Here is a 13605-nt window from a genome sequence, read left to right on the forward strand (position 1 = left end):
CTTGATGTATCCAGAGGCATCACTATAATCTTCTCAGAGACGGAGCACCAGGAGAGGATCTTCCAATGTGTGTGGCACACCAAGTTGGCAAGGAGCTACCAGTTCTAAGAGTCTACCGAGTGGATTGGGATAATCGGACGATATCCGACTGGGCCCAGTAGGTGTGTGCATGCTTAATGTCCAACACCGACAACAAGGGTTAGTTAGACTAGCATGAATGCACAGGGCATCAGCTTAGCCTGCACATCACGCCAGCGAATGTTGGCTATGGAGTGGTATCATCCCACATCAATATACTTGTGAAAGTTATCGAGGGATGTGATGCTACTCAGAAAGTTATCATCTCGATGCTTCAGGATTCCTAGGGGTGCCGTTTTCGACGCCCCGGCATCGGAGCTTGCCAAGCTCTTACGCCGGTTCGAAGATTTAGCCGATGCACGAGAGGAACTCCATTACACTGACCGTGAGTGCTTTGGGCATCTAATGCGTTTGCCGCGCTTTCTCGGGGAAGTGTCTACCATTGAACCGCGTTATATTGCCAGTAACAGACCGACCAGGATGCATCTGAGTAGTATTATACCATCATGTCCTTTATAGATCACCACCATCACCACTACGTTCCATGCCGTCCCATACGAGTACACTTCGAGAGGCTTGCCATTGGGGACTCTCTCGACACTCTCGCTTCGTGCCTCACACTTCATAAACGTCATGCATTGAGAAATGTTAGCAGTGCTTGGTTCTAATATTCAATATTTTTCGAGTTCGTGCCCGGGGAAAGGTTTGAATAGTCCTCAGGAAAATACCGAAAGTATACTTCGGGAGAAGTATTATCTTCCTTTTCGATCACAACGCCGATTATTCAAAGGCCCTATGGGAACTCGATGGAACTCAACAATCGTATTAATCGTCCTTCAGATCATCATGCACAGCATGGTAGAACAGTCGGTTAGCCGACTCGAACATGATCATTCTTGTGTGGTGATATCCCACGAAGGATGGGCGGTGTGCCGGTCTCCTCTGAAGCCAACTGCATCATCTCTAGGATGTTAGTTGACCATGTTTGCAGCACTTCATTGTATCTAGGACACTCTTCAATACCACAAGACATTCCCGTCGATTTCGAGAGCGGCTCACTCGTTCTCCGCAATGGGGTTGAAATACTCCAAACACTTCTCCCCATCGATCGGCCCAAAGTCACCCGACGAGATACTCGTCAGGTACGTGACAGGAGAGGCCCCATCCTTTTTCCGTTCCTTATACCTACACACGACGATCAGACAACGGCATACACCAAATGAGCCCTACTCCTCATGGAAGGCCCCCCGACGACTCGGGTCTGAATAAACTTCGACCGCATAAGCGAACCTAGCCCCAGCACCATCCTTGAAGGCATAGTCCAAACTGGAGCCGGGCGCGCCATGGCCAATCTCGATGGAAGCTTGCCCTGACAACAGCACATACGATGATGTAGAGCATAAATCACTCTACCAGAAGGGCACTGGCAGCCTTCATCAGCGACCCTATCGAGGACCCTTTCAAGAGCCCCTGCAGTGGATGGGTGGGCCGAGGGGCTGTAGGCGTATGGATAGAAGAGGCCGAGCATGCCCGAGTGGACCGAGAGGAAAAACTCTGGAGATGTCTTGTCGATCAGCGAGCGGAGTATCTGATAAGAGAATACTTCAAAGCCTCTCAAAGTATACTCACCTTGGTCTCGGGCTCGCTGAATTGGGATGGGCCTGAATTTTCCTCAGCGGAGCGGAGTTTCGAGGACCAGTGGGCAGACCCGCCGAAATTCCTATTCAAATCGACGCCATTCTCATTCCCTGATACAAAACAGTAGACCAAACCAGAGTAGTAGAGGCGGCACCTCGCCAACACCACTGGCCCTTGCCCATCACCAATGATCGGCCAGCCTCGTTCACCACAGGTACGATCGTAATTGCCCGGAGTGCAGCCTGTGGGAAGAACAGTTGAAGTGCCGCAGCTACACTCATTCCTACTTTGGCGTGAGGGTCTCCACTGGGAGCCCCTGTAGAGCGAATATCGCATATACGCTGAATCAGCTGCAGAGCAATTTCGGAAGAAATCAATTCCCTGTTTCAAAGAGCATCCACAAAATGCAGTCCGCCGTAGTGAGAGGTACCGGGCGTGCTCGCCGAAAACAAGGAGAGCTTCTCCTGGCGCTTTCCCAACATTATCCCCGACAGCTCCTAGGCGCACAATCGTCATAGCAATGCCTGAAATCATCTGTACTCTTTCCATAGAAGAGCTCTCGGTGCCCACCGTGCTGTTGTTCGCGGTCAATAGCCATGCCTGGGCACTTCCCTTGCAAGGCCTTCAGCCTAGCCATTATGTCGGCTGTTGTGTGGTAGAAGGCCGGCAGAGCTGATGATCTCTCGAGACCAGCAGTAGCGCTGGAGAACAGTGCCCGAGTTAGCATTAACGATACCCATAAGAGCATATTTATGGCTGAAGACTCATCAGTGTCATTGACCAACACGATTCGGGAAAAGATAGGGAAATACACGGCAGAGGTTATAGCAGTAGTAGGGTAGATACTGTACTACGTAAAGCAGCGAAACACGATAGAAGTAGACCCTAATAGGGCCTGCGCGACGTTGACCGAGAGAGATGATGAGGAGCTACTCATCGTCATAGATGATAATAATGATAGTAGTATGCACATTTATGGACATCTTTACTAGAAGTCGTTATGAGGTAAAGGACCGTCTCAATGGTATACCAATACTACAATGAGGAAAAGAACAGGCACGATTTTTTCTTTTAGATATCGTACAGTGAACCACGCCGCTGACCATATCTCAGAATGCTGCTGATAACAACAACAATAGTAGTAGTAGATGTTTCCAGCTATTTCTGATTCACTCATCACAGCACTGGTCAGCAGGCATAAGAACAACCTTCAGAAGAGATAAAGGAACCTGCACTACCCACGATAGCTACCACAACCCAGCAATAACGACCTACACGTGAAGTGAATTATTATTAAGTCGTCCATCCAATCCTTGTTAATCATCCCACAGTACTCACACTACTAGGCCCCGTCGCCTCGGTCTTCCTAGCGGTGTCCTCTACAACAACACCAGCGTAAAGCACCTTTGATGATGTAGTGTATCACCTGTGTGAATGGAAGTAGCGCTCGCCCTAGGCTCATTCACACCACTCAAGGTCGGCGAGGGGAACCCTGCCCGACGTGCTGCCACCCATACAGGAGGAGTCGCCAAACCATATCTGCACATTGCCATATACACTACGCGCGCGCCCGATTGATCGATTTGAGTTATTACTTCTGTCCCCACCAACCGCCACATTCAAAGCTGCGGCGAGCACAGCGGAATGCTGCTGCCACCGCCGGCCATCGCCACACTGACTGGCCCAGATTGACGTAGTCACCTAAAGTCGATTCATGACCGGGTCGCCAACAACAGGGATGCTCTCGGAGGGTCGAACAGTTTACTACCACATAGAGTATCACATTTACCACTGAGATAGTCCCCCCTCTTGTTAAAGCTCATTAGAACCGCTAAGACCTTTTCGTATGCTTCACTACTGAGTCGATATTATTATTACCATTCAAGGCAAGAGGGTCGAGGATGACCATCATATCCGTAGCGAACCGCGAGGCCAGGATAGGGTCCTCCGACCGTTCACAGAAGTGCGAGTGAGTCTCCGCCGCGACCGGCCTTATTGCCAATCGACTCGCCGAGAACGACCGCATGCAGGTGCCTATGGCAATCACATCTCCATGGGGGGAACGACGACCGGCCACCCACCGTCAGAGAGTATGAGATTGACTTTATCCAGGAATTGTCGGCCACCCTCAAGATGGGCCTCCTCCACACAAGGATCCTCTTCGCCACCATACCAGTAGAGCATACCCAACAAGAGCTGACCCAATGATACGTTCTGGTGAGAAGCGTTATTGCCATAAAATTGATTTAGGAAAGATACCACCATGAGGACCTATTCTGAATCTTACCACACCACAACCTAAGATACTCACCAGCGTGTAGCTACTCATCCCACCATCGTACGGCGTCACCAGCCCGTCACAGACCAAGACGTGTTTTATCACCAACACCAGAGGCCGGAGGCAATCATAATGCTGGCAGAGCATAGCTACGTATGCCGAAGTCTCGATACCTTCCAAAGAGAACGCGGTCACCGTATAGGATCCCCCCAGAGCTACTACCACTGTGTGCGGGTCCTGTGACAGATATCTGCACTTTTACCGATGAATGTAGAGGACAGCACTCTCCAAAGCCGCCCTCGCAAGTCGAGCACCTATTCCGCATTAAGTTCATACCACACCTTCATCACATCCTACCATTTCTTCTCAGCTGCTGACTGGGCCGGCCCCTTGCACTGTAGAGTTAACAATGGAATTCGCGATGATGCAATGACCACAGGGGTGTTCACCAAAACACCTAAAAAAACCTAATGAGCTCGAGGGCATTTCCAACAGGTCATCCAGCATCTATGAAAACAGACAGACAAGTACCGCATTTTATATGATTTCAACTTCGCCCGATTCGACCACTACTGGAAGATTTCCCCTCGCAGGCTACCCACCAGCACTGGGAGCATGGGGAAGGATTGAAGTGAACTGCACCACCACAACAACGCCGAGCTGGTTGTCATGACTTACGGTATTCGAATACCCTATAGATGCTATTGAATTCACGCACATCTACCCCTGAGGTGCCGAAGACTGCCACTAGGAGAGAAATTCAGTTCATTTGATAAAACGTACGATGTAACCACCCTCTTCCCGATAGTACCCTGACCTAGCCTCCTCTCCAAGTGCTGAGCTACTAGGTACAACAGCTTTAGTCGCTCCTCGGGCGTACATGTAATCTCGGGATTGTGGTTCCCGCCACACATACTTGAGCTCACCTGAAGGGACCGTAACAGTCTAGGGAGGATACCACAGCTACCCACCGAGCTTGGTGACGATCCACCATCACCACTGTTCCGACGACGGTTCGATCTAGTCGGTATCAACACGAAATCCAAATCACTAGCCCAAGGCAGATGCAAATTGTAGGCGTACCTGGAGAGCACCAGTAACCGCCCCAGCCCGTCGCTCTCGACCACTCACGAGCCGAAGACGATAGTCTTGATGCGGCAGTGAGCAAGGTGGTACGGATGGAAGCTGGCCAAGGCGTGCTCGATCTACATACAGAGAGGATTGTAGAGAAAGCCCCCGTAAGAGTCCAACCTCATTAGAAAGGGTGATACGTTTGAGATTGTCACCACTGACACTGTATGAGTCGACGAAATGCATAAATAGTCCAACGTCAACGGTAACCTGAGGCACCATAGCCTTGACCGCGCCCCACGAAATTATACTACCCTGTCCGCAACACTGTCAGTCTCAGCCCTGGCGGTACCGTGAAGGAGTGGATCGGCCTTAGGAGTGCCCTGAACAAATTCCATGACCGCGCGCCACAAAATTACCCCACCTCCTCTAGACCGGAGCCAGTATCGTCTTCCTGCCCCGAGCCACCCCTCTCTACAGTAGAGGGAACATCCTCACTCTCCCCAATATCGACTGAGGACTCCTCCTCAGTCCCAGCAAGGGAGACTCTGCCGTCCTCAACCCTTTCTCTGGAGGATTCCTGTCTGCGACCACGGCCCTTAGGTGGCTCCATACTGTTCTGACGACTGGATCTAACACGAGAGGCTACTGCCAACCACCCTAGGAGTGAGATGAGGTCACCTCAGGCTGTCCTCTCGACCGCTAGAGTCGTCCTTGCCGCGGCTCGACTGGTCGTCGGACTCAGTGGCCACCGGTGCCGCGGCAGTGGTGCTTTCCGGTGATGGAGAACGAGACGGTGATTTACCGTTCAACGTAGAGGAGGAGGAGGAAGAGGAGATAGAAGAATCTTCCTTTTCTTCACAGTGCGCAGGGGTCGGGAGCATACCCAAGCGTACCTCACCTCACACAACTCACAAATCCACATGAGGCGTCTCCTCACCTTGATAGTGTTCTCGACCTCTGCCCGGTCCTCCTTGGTCAACTCCCTTGGCTCAAAGGGCGGTGTATGAGGCCCTACAGGTCAACTACTGCAATAAACACCTTCGTCTCCTACGGTGATAACGGTGATTCCGATGATGATGGTGATACAGATGCGACCGCCCTCCTCCTCCTCCTTTTCGGGGTCGGTCGTTCGAGCTGAGTTCAGGAGTTGACGAACCTGCCAGTAACTTCCTCTTCATACCACTCCAAGCTCAATAGAACTCAGATTGAAACCCTGGCTATGGTCATGAGCAAGGCCCCTCCCTACCGCTCCGGTCGTCGCCAGGATGATGGCTACTGCGGGGACGGTTGTTGGTCGTCGTGGTGGTAGGTGCCTCGGCGGCTGAGGAAGGCCCTCGATGGCTGTGGTATGTTCGCTGTCGAGGAAGAGGAATAATGAAAGTTGGATGAGATGAAATGCACTGGTGGGGCCGACCAGACGGGTAGCACTTAAAATTTCCAATCGAGGAAAAATGATATTCGTGCAAACAAATTCGAGCGGAGCGAAGCTTGTTCCTGCAATCGAATCTTGACGTCACGATCAAACCCGAACTCGGCCGCTCATATCAATGACGGACAACACCGTGGGTTCTTCTACAGCTGATAACGATACAAAGACAGGTCTCTTCAGGCGGGTACGGTAGAGGCTTCCGAGTCGACCACAGTGGAGGAATTATCTTCGGATGACGACGACAAGGAGGGACTACCGGCTGTGGCAGAGACGAAACCGACTGAGGCAACGAAGAAGCCCCTTTTGGTATGGTTCAGCTGTGGGGGAGGGTGTTCGATCGCCGTGGCTATGGTCAGCCCCTTGCTCCGATGTTCCTACCCCCACAAGAACGCCTGGCTGCATTAAAGAGGAGGGAGGCGGAGCTGGAGGCGGCTAAGGTCACTGAGACCAGTGAGAGACCACGGAAGGAGAGGAAGGCTCGGAAGGTAACTGCTATGGAAGGTGGAAAGTAGGAGGTCGTCATTACAGCCGTCTGAGAAGGGGAAGGGTAAAGCCAAAGAGACAGCCAACACGACGGAGGACGCGGAAGAGGAGGAGAGGAAGCTGGTGACACAGGAGAGGGAGGCGGAGGTGTCACCGGAGGCGACTGAGGAAACGGTGATAGAGGAGGAAGGGGGACTCTTAGGGGAAACGATGGGGAAGAGTCCGCCTCCGGAGAAGAAGACTGTCGTAGGGTGGCCTCCGAGTGCCTTCGACGATATGATAGTCGCATTCAGCCACTGGCCCCGATATTCGCGCCCAAGAGCGAACGCTTGCGGATGGCAGCTGAGAAGAAGCTTGCAGAGGAGAAGGGCGCTGTAGAGGAGACCAGGGGTGGTCGGAAGAGGCGTGTCTCGCGGGTCGGCCTGCAACAGGGCAGCCATCGTTTGAGCAACGACCCTGTTGGCCAGGTGAAGTACGTCATTGAGGACGCCTCAGAAGATGATGACGAACCCCCTCCTCCTCCACGACGGCGGAAACAGGCAGGGGGCGATGGCCAGTCGGCAGCGATAGTAGAGACCCTCTTCAGGTGGCCCGAGCTAAGCCAAAGGCTCGGAATAAGCCTCGACGATCACCCGAGTCGGAATCGGAGTATTCTACCTCTGAGGCCGAGTCGGTGTTGCCTCCTCCTCCTCCGCCCAAGGTGGTCTTGACTGAGTACAGTGCGGCTCCATTGAAGGTCGCGGGCTCATCGAAGTCTACAGGACCTGTATTCGGCATCTTTTCTGGACGCAGCAGTGGTAGGCGCGATGCTCAGAATCTTGTCTAATTAGCGGACTACTGAAATTCCCCGAATCATGTCAGCGTCCTCCCAGCCCAACTGCCGGTCGGAGGTCCCAGTAGAGCTCAAGGGGGTCTCCCCATCTCCCTTCTGTGGATCCATCAATTACATTGGTCACGAAGAAGTCGACCCTCCCATGACCCCTCTCTGGTCGAGCCGCCCCAGCCGCGTCCCTGAGGAAGCCCCCGAGATGCTCTCCCGGTCCTCGGCCGAAGTACGTCATCCTAGGGGGACCCCGACCGTCATCAGCTGAGCTTTCAGGTGCCATCTACGGTCGCCAGCAGCCAGGTAGTGGGCAAGAGCATAGGCCCTCTCCCTTCCTGGGACGAGGTCCGACGTGATGATATCGAAGAGGCCGTAGGGGCGATGATGGTCCCTCGAGACGCCCGTGCCTGGTCGGCCCCGCTCGAGCCCCAAGATACGCATCAATGGCTGGCAGCCCGGATATCCTCAGGCATTATTAATCATCGTCCTGTACTGGCCTCGACATGGGGTGCTCTTCAGACCGGATGAATGCTCACGAGGACTGCAGACAATATCACAAGAATTGGAATCGGCACCATCTCCTGCCCCCTTCCGCACGCCACAAGCACGCCTTAGCCAAGTGGCTCAAGCTGTGGGTAAAGCGAGCGGATACTGCTCGGGATCGTCGTCGCATGGAGGCAGCCACCACTGCGGTAGCTACAGCGGCAGCATCGAAGCGCCTACGGAAGGCTGGGGTAATGATGGAGATGTCGGCCCTGGGATTCGAACCTGCGACCTCTGCTGTGCCTATTCTCAGAAAGCCGCCGCGACGAGTTCAAAAGTCCAAGGAGCGCCCGAGTATGCTTGGGTCATTTTGATATCGTATCACGTATCACTTCAGGGCCGATGAGGACGGCTGGATACAGAAGAAAGGCAGCAAGGGACGGACCAATGGCAGTCGGGGTCTCAGGCGTCGTAGGCCACCTTGGCACTAAGCCGGTTGCCTCTCTCTGTCCTCAGAAATGTGTTATGGATGCGACGGCTCGGTTTTGGTCTTCGAGCCTCCGAGTAAGAGTCGAGGCAAGCGGGGCCGGCGACAGTCAGATACCTCTGATGCCGAGGGGGTCGTCAGCGGCCCGACTTACACCCCTTTTGGATGCAGTGTTGTTATCACTGGCGGCACCGGCTGTGGCAAGACTAGCTTAGTCTACGCTGCAGCTCGAGAGGTAATGTGCTCACACTAGCACTCGAAAGGTCGTGAGTTCAATTCTGGGGGCTAACATCCATCTCCGGCGTCCTCCGGTTCACATCGTTGACTCCTTCCTCGACATCCAGAACGGGGTGCTCGGGTTGTCAAAATTTTCCGCTCCCCTCAGGCTGGCGTAGCAGTGGTAGAGCTATCCGTCGACTCCTGTCCACCGGGTCACACCGTTCAAGTCGGCCTTATGATTGAGGAAGCCATCAAGAGCAGGTGTTGGCTTATCCACTCCTACCTACTTGTTAGTGTGTCCACCACCTGGTCAGCTCCGTCGATCTCCGAGGGAGTCAGCCTAGTGTCGCTTCGAGCTCCGACGGCAAGTGTTCGCCTAGTCCTGAGGGAGATGCTCCGTTGAACACCGGCCTCCTACAGCTACTCTTAGTTGATGACGTTGACGCTATTGTCGCCAATGATCGCAGGTGGGAAGCCTCTTGGTCCCCTTACATTTCGCCAACAAGGGTTTCATACCCATGCTTCATGTCAGTTACGGCTCTCTGTTCGGTCAGCTTATAGCGGCTTCCCGCCGCCCAGTGGTCTTCACGGCTCGATCGGTAGAGGACCTTCCGAGGCAACTCCGGCCTCAGCCGATACGTCGACGGGAGATTATAGAGTTCTGGGACGACCTGGACTCTTCCCCGTAGAACCTTCTTTCCGTATTCTGTCAGCGAATACCACTCCACAGACTACTCGTACAGTCGAGTCCGCAGCAGCTGCCTATCCCTCGGCCGTCTCCTAGGATGGTCATGGCCGTAGCTCTACAGCTTGCCGAGGCCCTCTATGGCGCGGACGTTGAGGTGTGTCGGCTCAGTGTGGGGAAATTTTTTGTGACTATCATCGCTCGACTTGGGCTGGCAACTTGCCTCCCGAATCGTGATTGAAAATTATCGATCACCATGGGATGGTTCACTGTCATCATTGGCCGCTTTCAGAGCTCCGACTTGCCGCCACCGTCGTCTTGTACTGATTTCCGTCGAGCCACTCTAGAAGTAGAAGCATCCAGACGAGTCGAGGCGGCCGCCGTCCCCACTGAGGGCGGCGAGCCTAGTACATTACTGTTTAGTTCACAACAGGATCAGCTCACGTTAGAGGAGCTTAGCTCGGTCTCCCGCTTGCAGAGTGCAGTGGCGGCAGCGGCCTGGACGGAACCTCAGCAGCCAAAAGAGTCCGAGGTCGTTGAAGCGCTACGGTGTCTGGAGGGGAATCTTAGAGTGTCGAATAAGGAATGTCAAACCACTGTTATTCCTCTGGCTATGCATACGCTGGCCGAGCGAGATCTTGCTGGGACCGCTACCACGCGTCGAACTACTCGGGAGAACGCCACTGAGCTTTTCAAAATGTGACATCTTCACTGCTCCGCTCCGCCGAAGTGAGATCGAATTTCAGGTGGACGGAGAGGCAGCGTGTCCGGATGGGACCGGCGGCGACTTTGAAGAGATGCCTAGCACAGGAAGCTGTCGGAGTCTTATTAGAACTCTACGATCGATACCCGGGCGTGACTACGATAGAATGCAGCCGTGCTGAGCCGAGCGAGGGCTCCCTTCCCGACACAGATATGGAGACCACCAACTCTCAGGCTGGGGTCGATTATCCTCCTCCTGGCGACTAGATTTGCTGATGAATTTATGCACGTTTTCACCATGATCATTGTTCTCTTCGAGTTCGGATGAGGCTCACTATTGCGGTTAGCTCTCTTGCCACCCTTCGTAATGGCTTCCAAAGCTCCAGAGGATCCACGGGTGAACACCCCTCAGCGTCCGCCGATACCACCGCCAAGAGTGCTTGGTACCAAGAGCCCAGCCTTACACGATATAGACGATGAACAGATATACCTGCAGCGACGAGGGCAGCGTTTTGCATTTCTCACGCAAGCCGATGGAAGTGGATCGCGTGGACGATCTCGGTGTATCGCCTTCTGGGCAGCCCTCATCACAGCCCTGCTTGTGATCGTGGGTATCACAGTCATTGTACAATTATATGCTCGATGACTCGATTAGTAGACTACTGGTGTCTCTGATCATTTTCGCTGTCGTCGCCTTTCGTATCAAGGAGGCTTCCTATTGCGCGTCGAAATTAGCTCTTTGAGGCCTGTTATCGCTCGATCCTATCTTAAAGATGGGAGATAATGTTTATTTGACTTTCATTAATATTATTTCATCTCGAGTTCTTGTTCATTAAGTTGCGGCGGCCGGATATATAAACAGAGCACTGAAACCGCTTGCTACAATTGATTGAACAATCGCTTCGTCGTATCAACTGGATAGCACTAGAGTGCTCAACTGATGACGCGACACAATGCAGGGTTAGAGAGGATCTCACCATGACAATAACATATCATAGGCTCGTTGTCTCCACATGTCGAGAGATCGAGGGCACATGCTGAGCTAAGTAGATCTCCATTAAGCGGGCATAGTCAGTGTGTTGTGAACGGTACTTCCGGCATGCCTCCTCGAGACTCTCGACCCTGAGACACAATCAGCGCACTAGGACATTGACTCAGTTCTTGAACGAAATCGAATAGGAGCATCTAGATCCGTCGAGTGAAGGGGTACGCGAGCACCATTTAACCAACAATGGATCCAGTCAAGATGATAGCACACGACAACGGCAGAGAATTACATACGTAGCAGCATAACAGACGCATTGCTGCTACACTTGTACGTCATGAGAAACTTGATGTGTCAAGTTGACACTGTCAACACTCTGCCCTGATATCGGAGGTGCTTACCATTGGACAGGAACACGGCCGGCAGCAGTATTGACGATCCACTTTGGTATCAGGCCTTTGATGTCCGTCTGAGACAGTATGAAAAGTGACGTGTCATTGCAACCTGCGGCCTGCTCGATTATGTAGCCCGAAATAACAGTCTCGGCTCTGATGTACTGAGCGACCTGGTCAAGGCTTTACCGCGTTCGGCCGAGGTATTTTCTGTACTTCTGGCAGCTCTGCGCGAGATGCACTGCGCATGAGAATCAAGAAACGCTTGCCGTCTAGGTTGGTTTTGGAGGGATCGACGATCATGCGACGATACTGTAAGAAGTCCCTTGGCTGCACACCGAATGGGGCCTGAAAGGGACTCTAACAGAGGGGTGCAAGGAATGAGGACGAACCCGCAGGACGCAATAGACAGTGTCGGAGAATTCATCGCTTCTGGATGGTTTCAACAATCTCATCTCACTGAAAGTTTTGTCCCACTCGACGCGCCTCCTGGGAAGACTCTCAGAACGGAAGAGCGTGCTGTTACTGTCACTTGAAGTCATGAATATGGTAGAGTACGAGCTCAGCTGGAGTGTTCGTCACGGTAGCCCAGGCTCGAACGAGCACTGATGGCGATCCGTCAGACTTAAGCTTGACCACCTGAGTGAGGCCAACTTTTCCAGAGCACTGCAGCAACACCTGCCTTGATTTTCGCCTTATCGATGCAGACATCCCAGCCGCCACAAGACTCTCTCTCCTTTTCTTCAAGGAATCGAAACTCTCCCTGCATTGAACGGTGAGACTAGCTGACACGACCAGTGTCACCAAGCCTATGGGTAGCTTATGCTTGAGCTCAATGTCGAAGTTGAGGAAATCGTCAAAGCACTCGAAAAAGACTTCCCGATTCGCCTGATATGAATGTGGTGAAGTAGCGAGCGGCAGAGGTCCCGAGAGTAAATCGAGCAGGCGCTGCTACTGTGTACTGCGGAAAGGCAAATCCTTTCTGGTGCATTGTCTCCCTCATTGGTTGCTCCTGTCGACAGGACCTACATGACGAGTACGATATGTGGCCTGAGCGTCGTACAGGCAGATTCGCTCCCCGAACAGTCCCGTGGATGTCATCGAGATTTCGACCTCTGAAACGCATAGGAAAGGCCCCAGGGGTTGACTGCAGGACCGACCTAGAGCTGGAGGCCGGCGACACGTAGGGTGTATCGACTTCACCGTTTTCGACTGAGAATGAGAGTATATTTGACCCACGGTAGCTCGATAGGGAACCTCCAATTGAGAGAGCATCCGACGCCCTTCTCCACGGTCTGCTCATCTGTGATGTTGCCTTGCGTAACTGAAGGTAGTCATGATCGGTGGCTCCCTTAGCTTTCTCTACCGCCTCATGGAGACTGCCCCGCTCTGGCTCTCGTCTTTCTCGTTCCAGAGCATCCTTATATCTGTAGTACGCCAACAATGCATGTATGACTGGAGTGACCTACACGAGGCTCTCGATGACTTTCTGTGTCGCAGGTGGTGGGTGCCACTGAGAGTGCTCGTATATGGGCTGAGGTGGTACAAATATGATGAACTGGCCTAGTTTAACTGAGTATCTCAGCAAAAAAATCGTCACCTTAATATTGGGATGCTCAATGAAAGCCTTCATTCGTTTCACCACTTCGAAATGCGGCTTTGACGACAATGCCTCGTCCATCGCCACCAGAGTTCCCAGTATGTCCACGCAGATGTGTAGGAAGTCAATGCTTGATAAGGTTCGCCAGTTCTATCATGATTCTCAAGCGGCCCATGCACATGTTATCACTTGCAAGAAGTCCTCCACATATATCCATAGACATCGATGGACATCATCACGACAGAGGAA

The 13605-nt window shown here is 52.9% G+C and overlaps 4 protein-coding genes across 4 annotated transcripts; 2 read left to right on the forward strand and 2 right to left on the reverse strand.

Moving 5' to 3' along the window:
- Positions 1 to 949: 949 nt before the first annotated feature.
- On the reverse strand, positions 950 to 2353 carry Pmar_PMAR026019 (carboxypeptidase B precursor, putative; the record flags this gene model as incomplete). The annotated part of the gene is made up of 9 exons (XM_002770998.1): positions 950 to 1082; positions 1138 to 1263; positions 1309 to 1447; positions 1492 to 1666; positions 1708 to 1826; positions 1871 to 1958; positions 2004 to 2097; positions 2147 to 2240; positions 2287 to 2353. The coding sequence occupies 9 exons, from the start codon at positions 2351 to 2353 to the stop codon at positions 950 to 952; spliced, it is 1035 nt and encodes a 344-aa protein (XP_002771044.1).
- A 186-nt stretch (positions 2354 to 2539) lies between these two features.
- On the reverse strand, positions 2540 to 6246 carry Pmar_PMAR026020 (hypothetical protein; the record flags this gene model as incomplete). The annotated part of the gene is made up of 18 exons (XM_002770999.1): positions 2540 to 2945; positions 2992 to 3095; positions 3143 to 3255; positions 3312 to 3417; positions 3595 to 3750; positions 3798 to 3987; positions 4028 to 4167; positions 4217 to 4308; positions 4352 to 4451; positions 4789 to 4920; positions 4962 to 5077; positions 5126 to 5199; positions 5246 to 5335; positions 5380 to 5448; positions 5490 to 5697; positions 5747 to 5961; positions 6006 to 6079; positions 6225 to 6246. The coding sequence occupies 17 exons, from the start codon at positions 6244 to 6246 to the stop codon at positions 3037 to 3039; spliced, it is 1956 nt and encodes a 651-aa protein (XP_002771045.1). The 3' UTR covers positions 2540 to 2945; positions 2992 to 3036.
- Positions 6247 to 6865: 619 nt separating this feature from the next.
- On the forward strand, positions 6866 to 7806 carry Pmar_PMAR026021 (conserved hypothetical protein; the record flags this gene model as incomplete). Its single annotated transcript, XM_002771000.1, has 4 exons — positions 6866 to 6982; positions 7026 to 7226; positions 7274 to 7447; positions 7567 to 7806. 4 exons carry the CDS (start codon positions 6866 to 6868, stop codon positions 7804 to 7806), a joined length of 732 nt encoding a protein of 243 aa, XP_002771046.1.
- A 28-nt stretch (positions 7807 to 7834) lies between these two features.
- Pmar_PMAR026022 (hypothetical protein) lies at positions 7835 to 10646 on the forward strand (the record flags this gene model as incomplete). Its single annotated transcript, XM_002771001.1, has 12 exons — positions 7835 to 8032; positions 8080 to 8272; positions 8323 to 8537; positions 8600 to 8640; positions 8684 to 8757; positions 8803 to 9008; positions 9159 to 9253; positions 9307 to 9459; positions 9525 to 9677; positions 9723 to 9834; positions 9970 to 10376; positions 10424 to 10646. The coding sequence occupies 12 exons, from the start codon at positions 7835 to 7837 to the stop codon at positions 10644 to 10646; spliced, it is 2070 nt and encodes a 689-aa protein (XP_002771047.1).
- Between the last annotated feature and the right edge of the window lie 2959 nt (positions 10647 to 13605).

The sequence above is a fragment of the Perkinsus marinus genome, assembly GCF_000006405.1.
Source record: "Perkinsus marinus ATCC 50983 genomic scaffold scf_1104296964066, whole genome shotgun sequence".
Taxonomy (NCBI): domain Eukaryota; phylum Perkinsozoa; order Perkinsida; family Perkinsidae; genus Perkinsus; species Perkinsus marinus.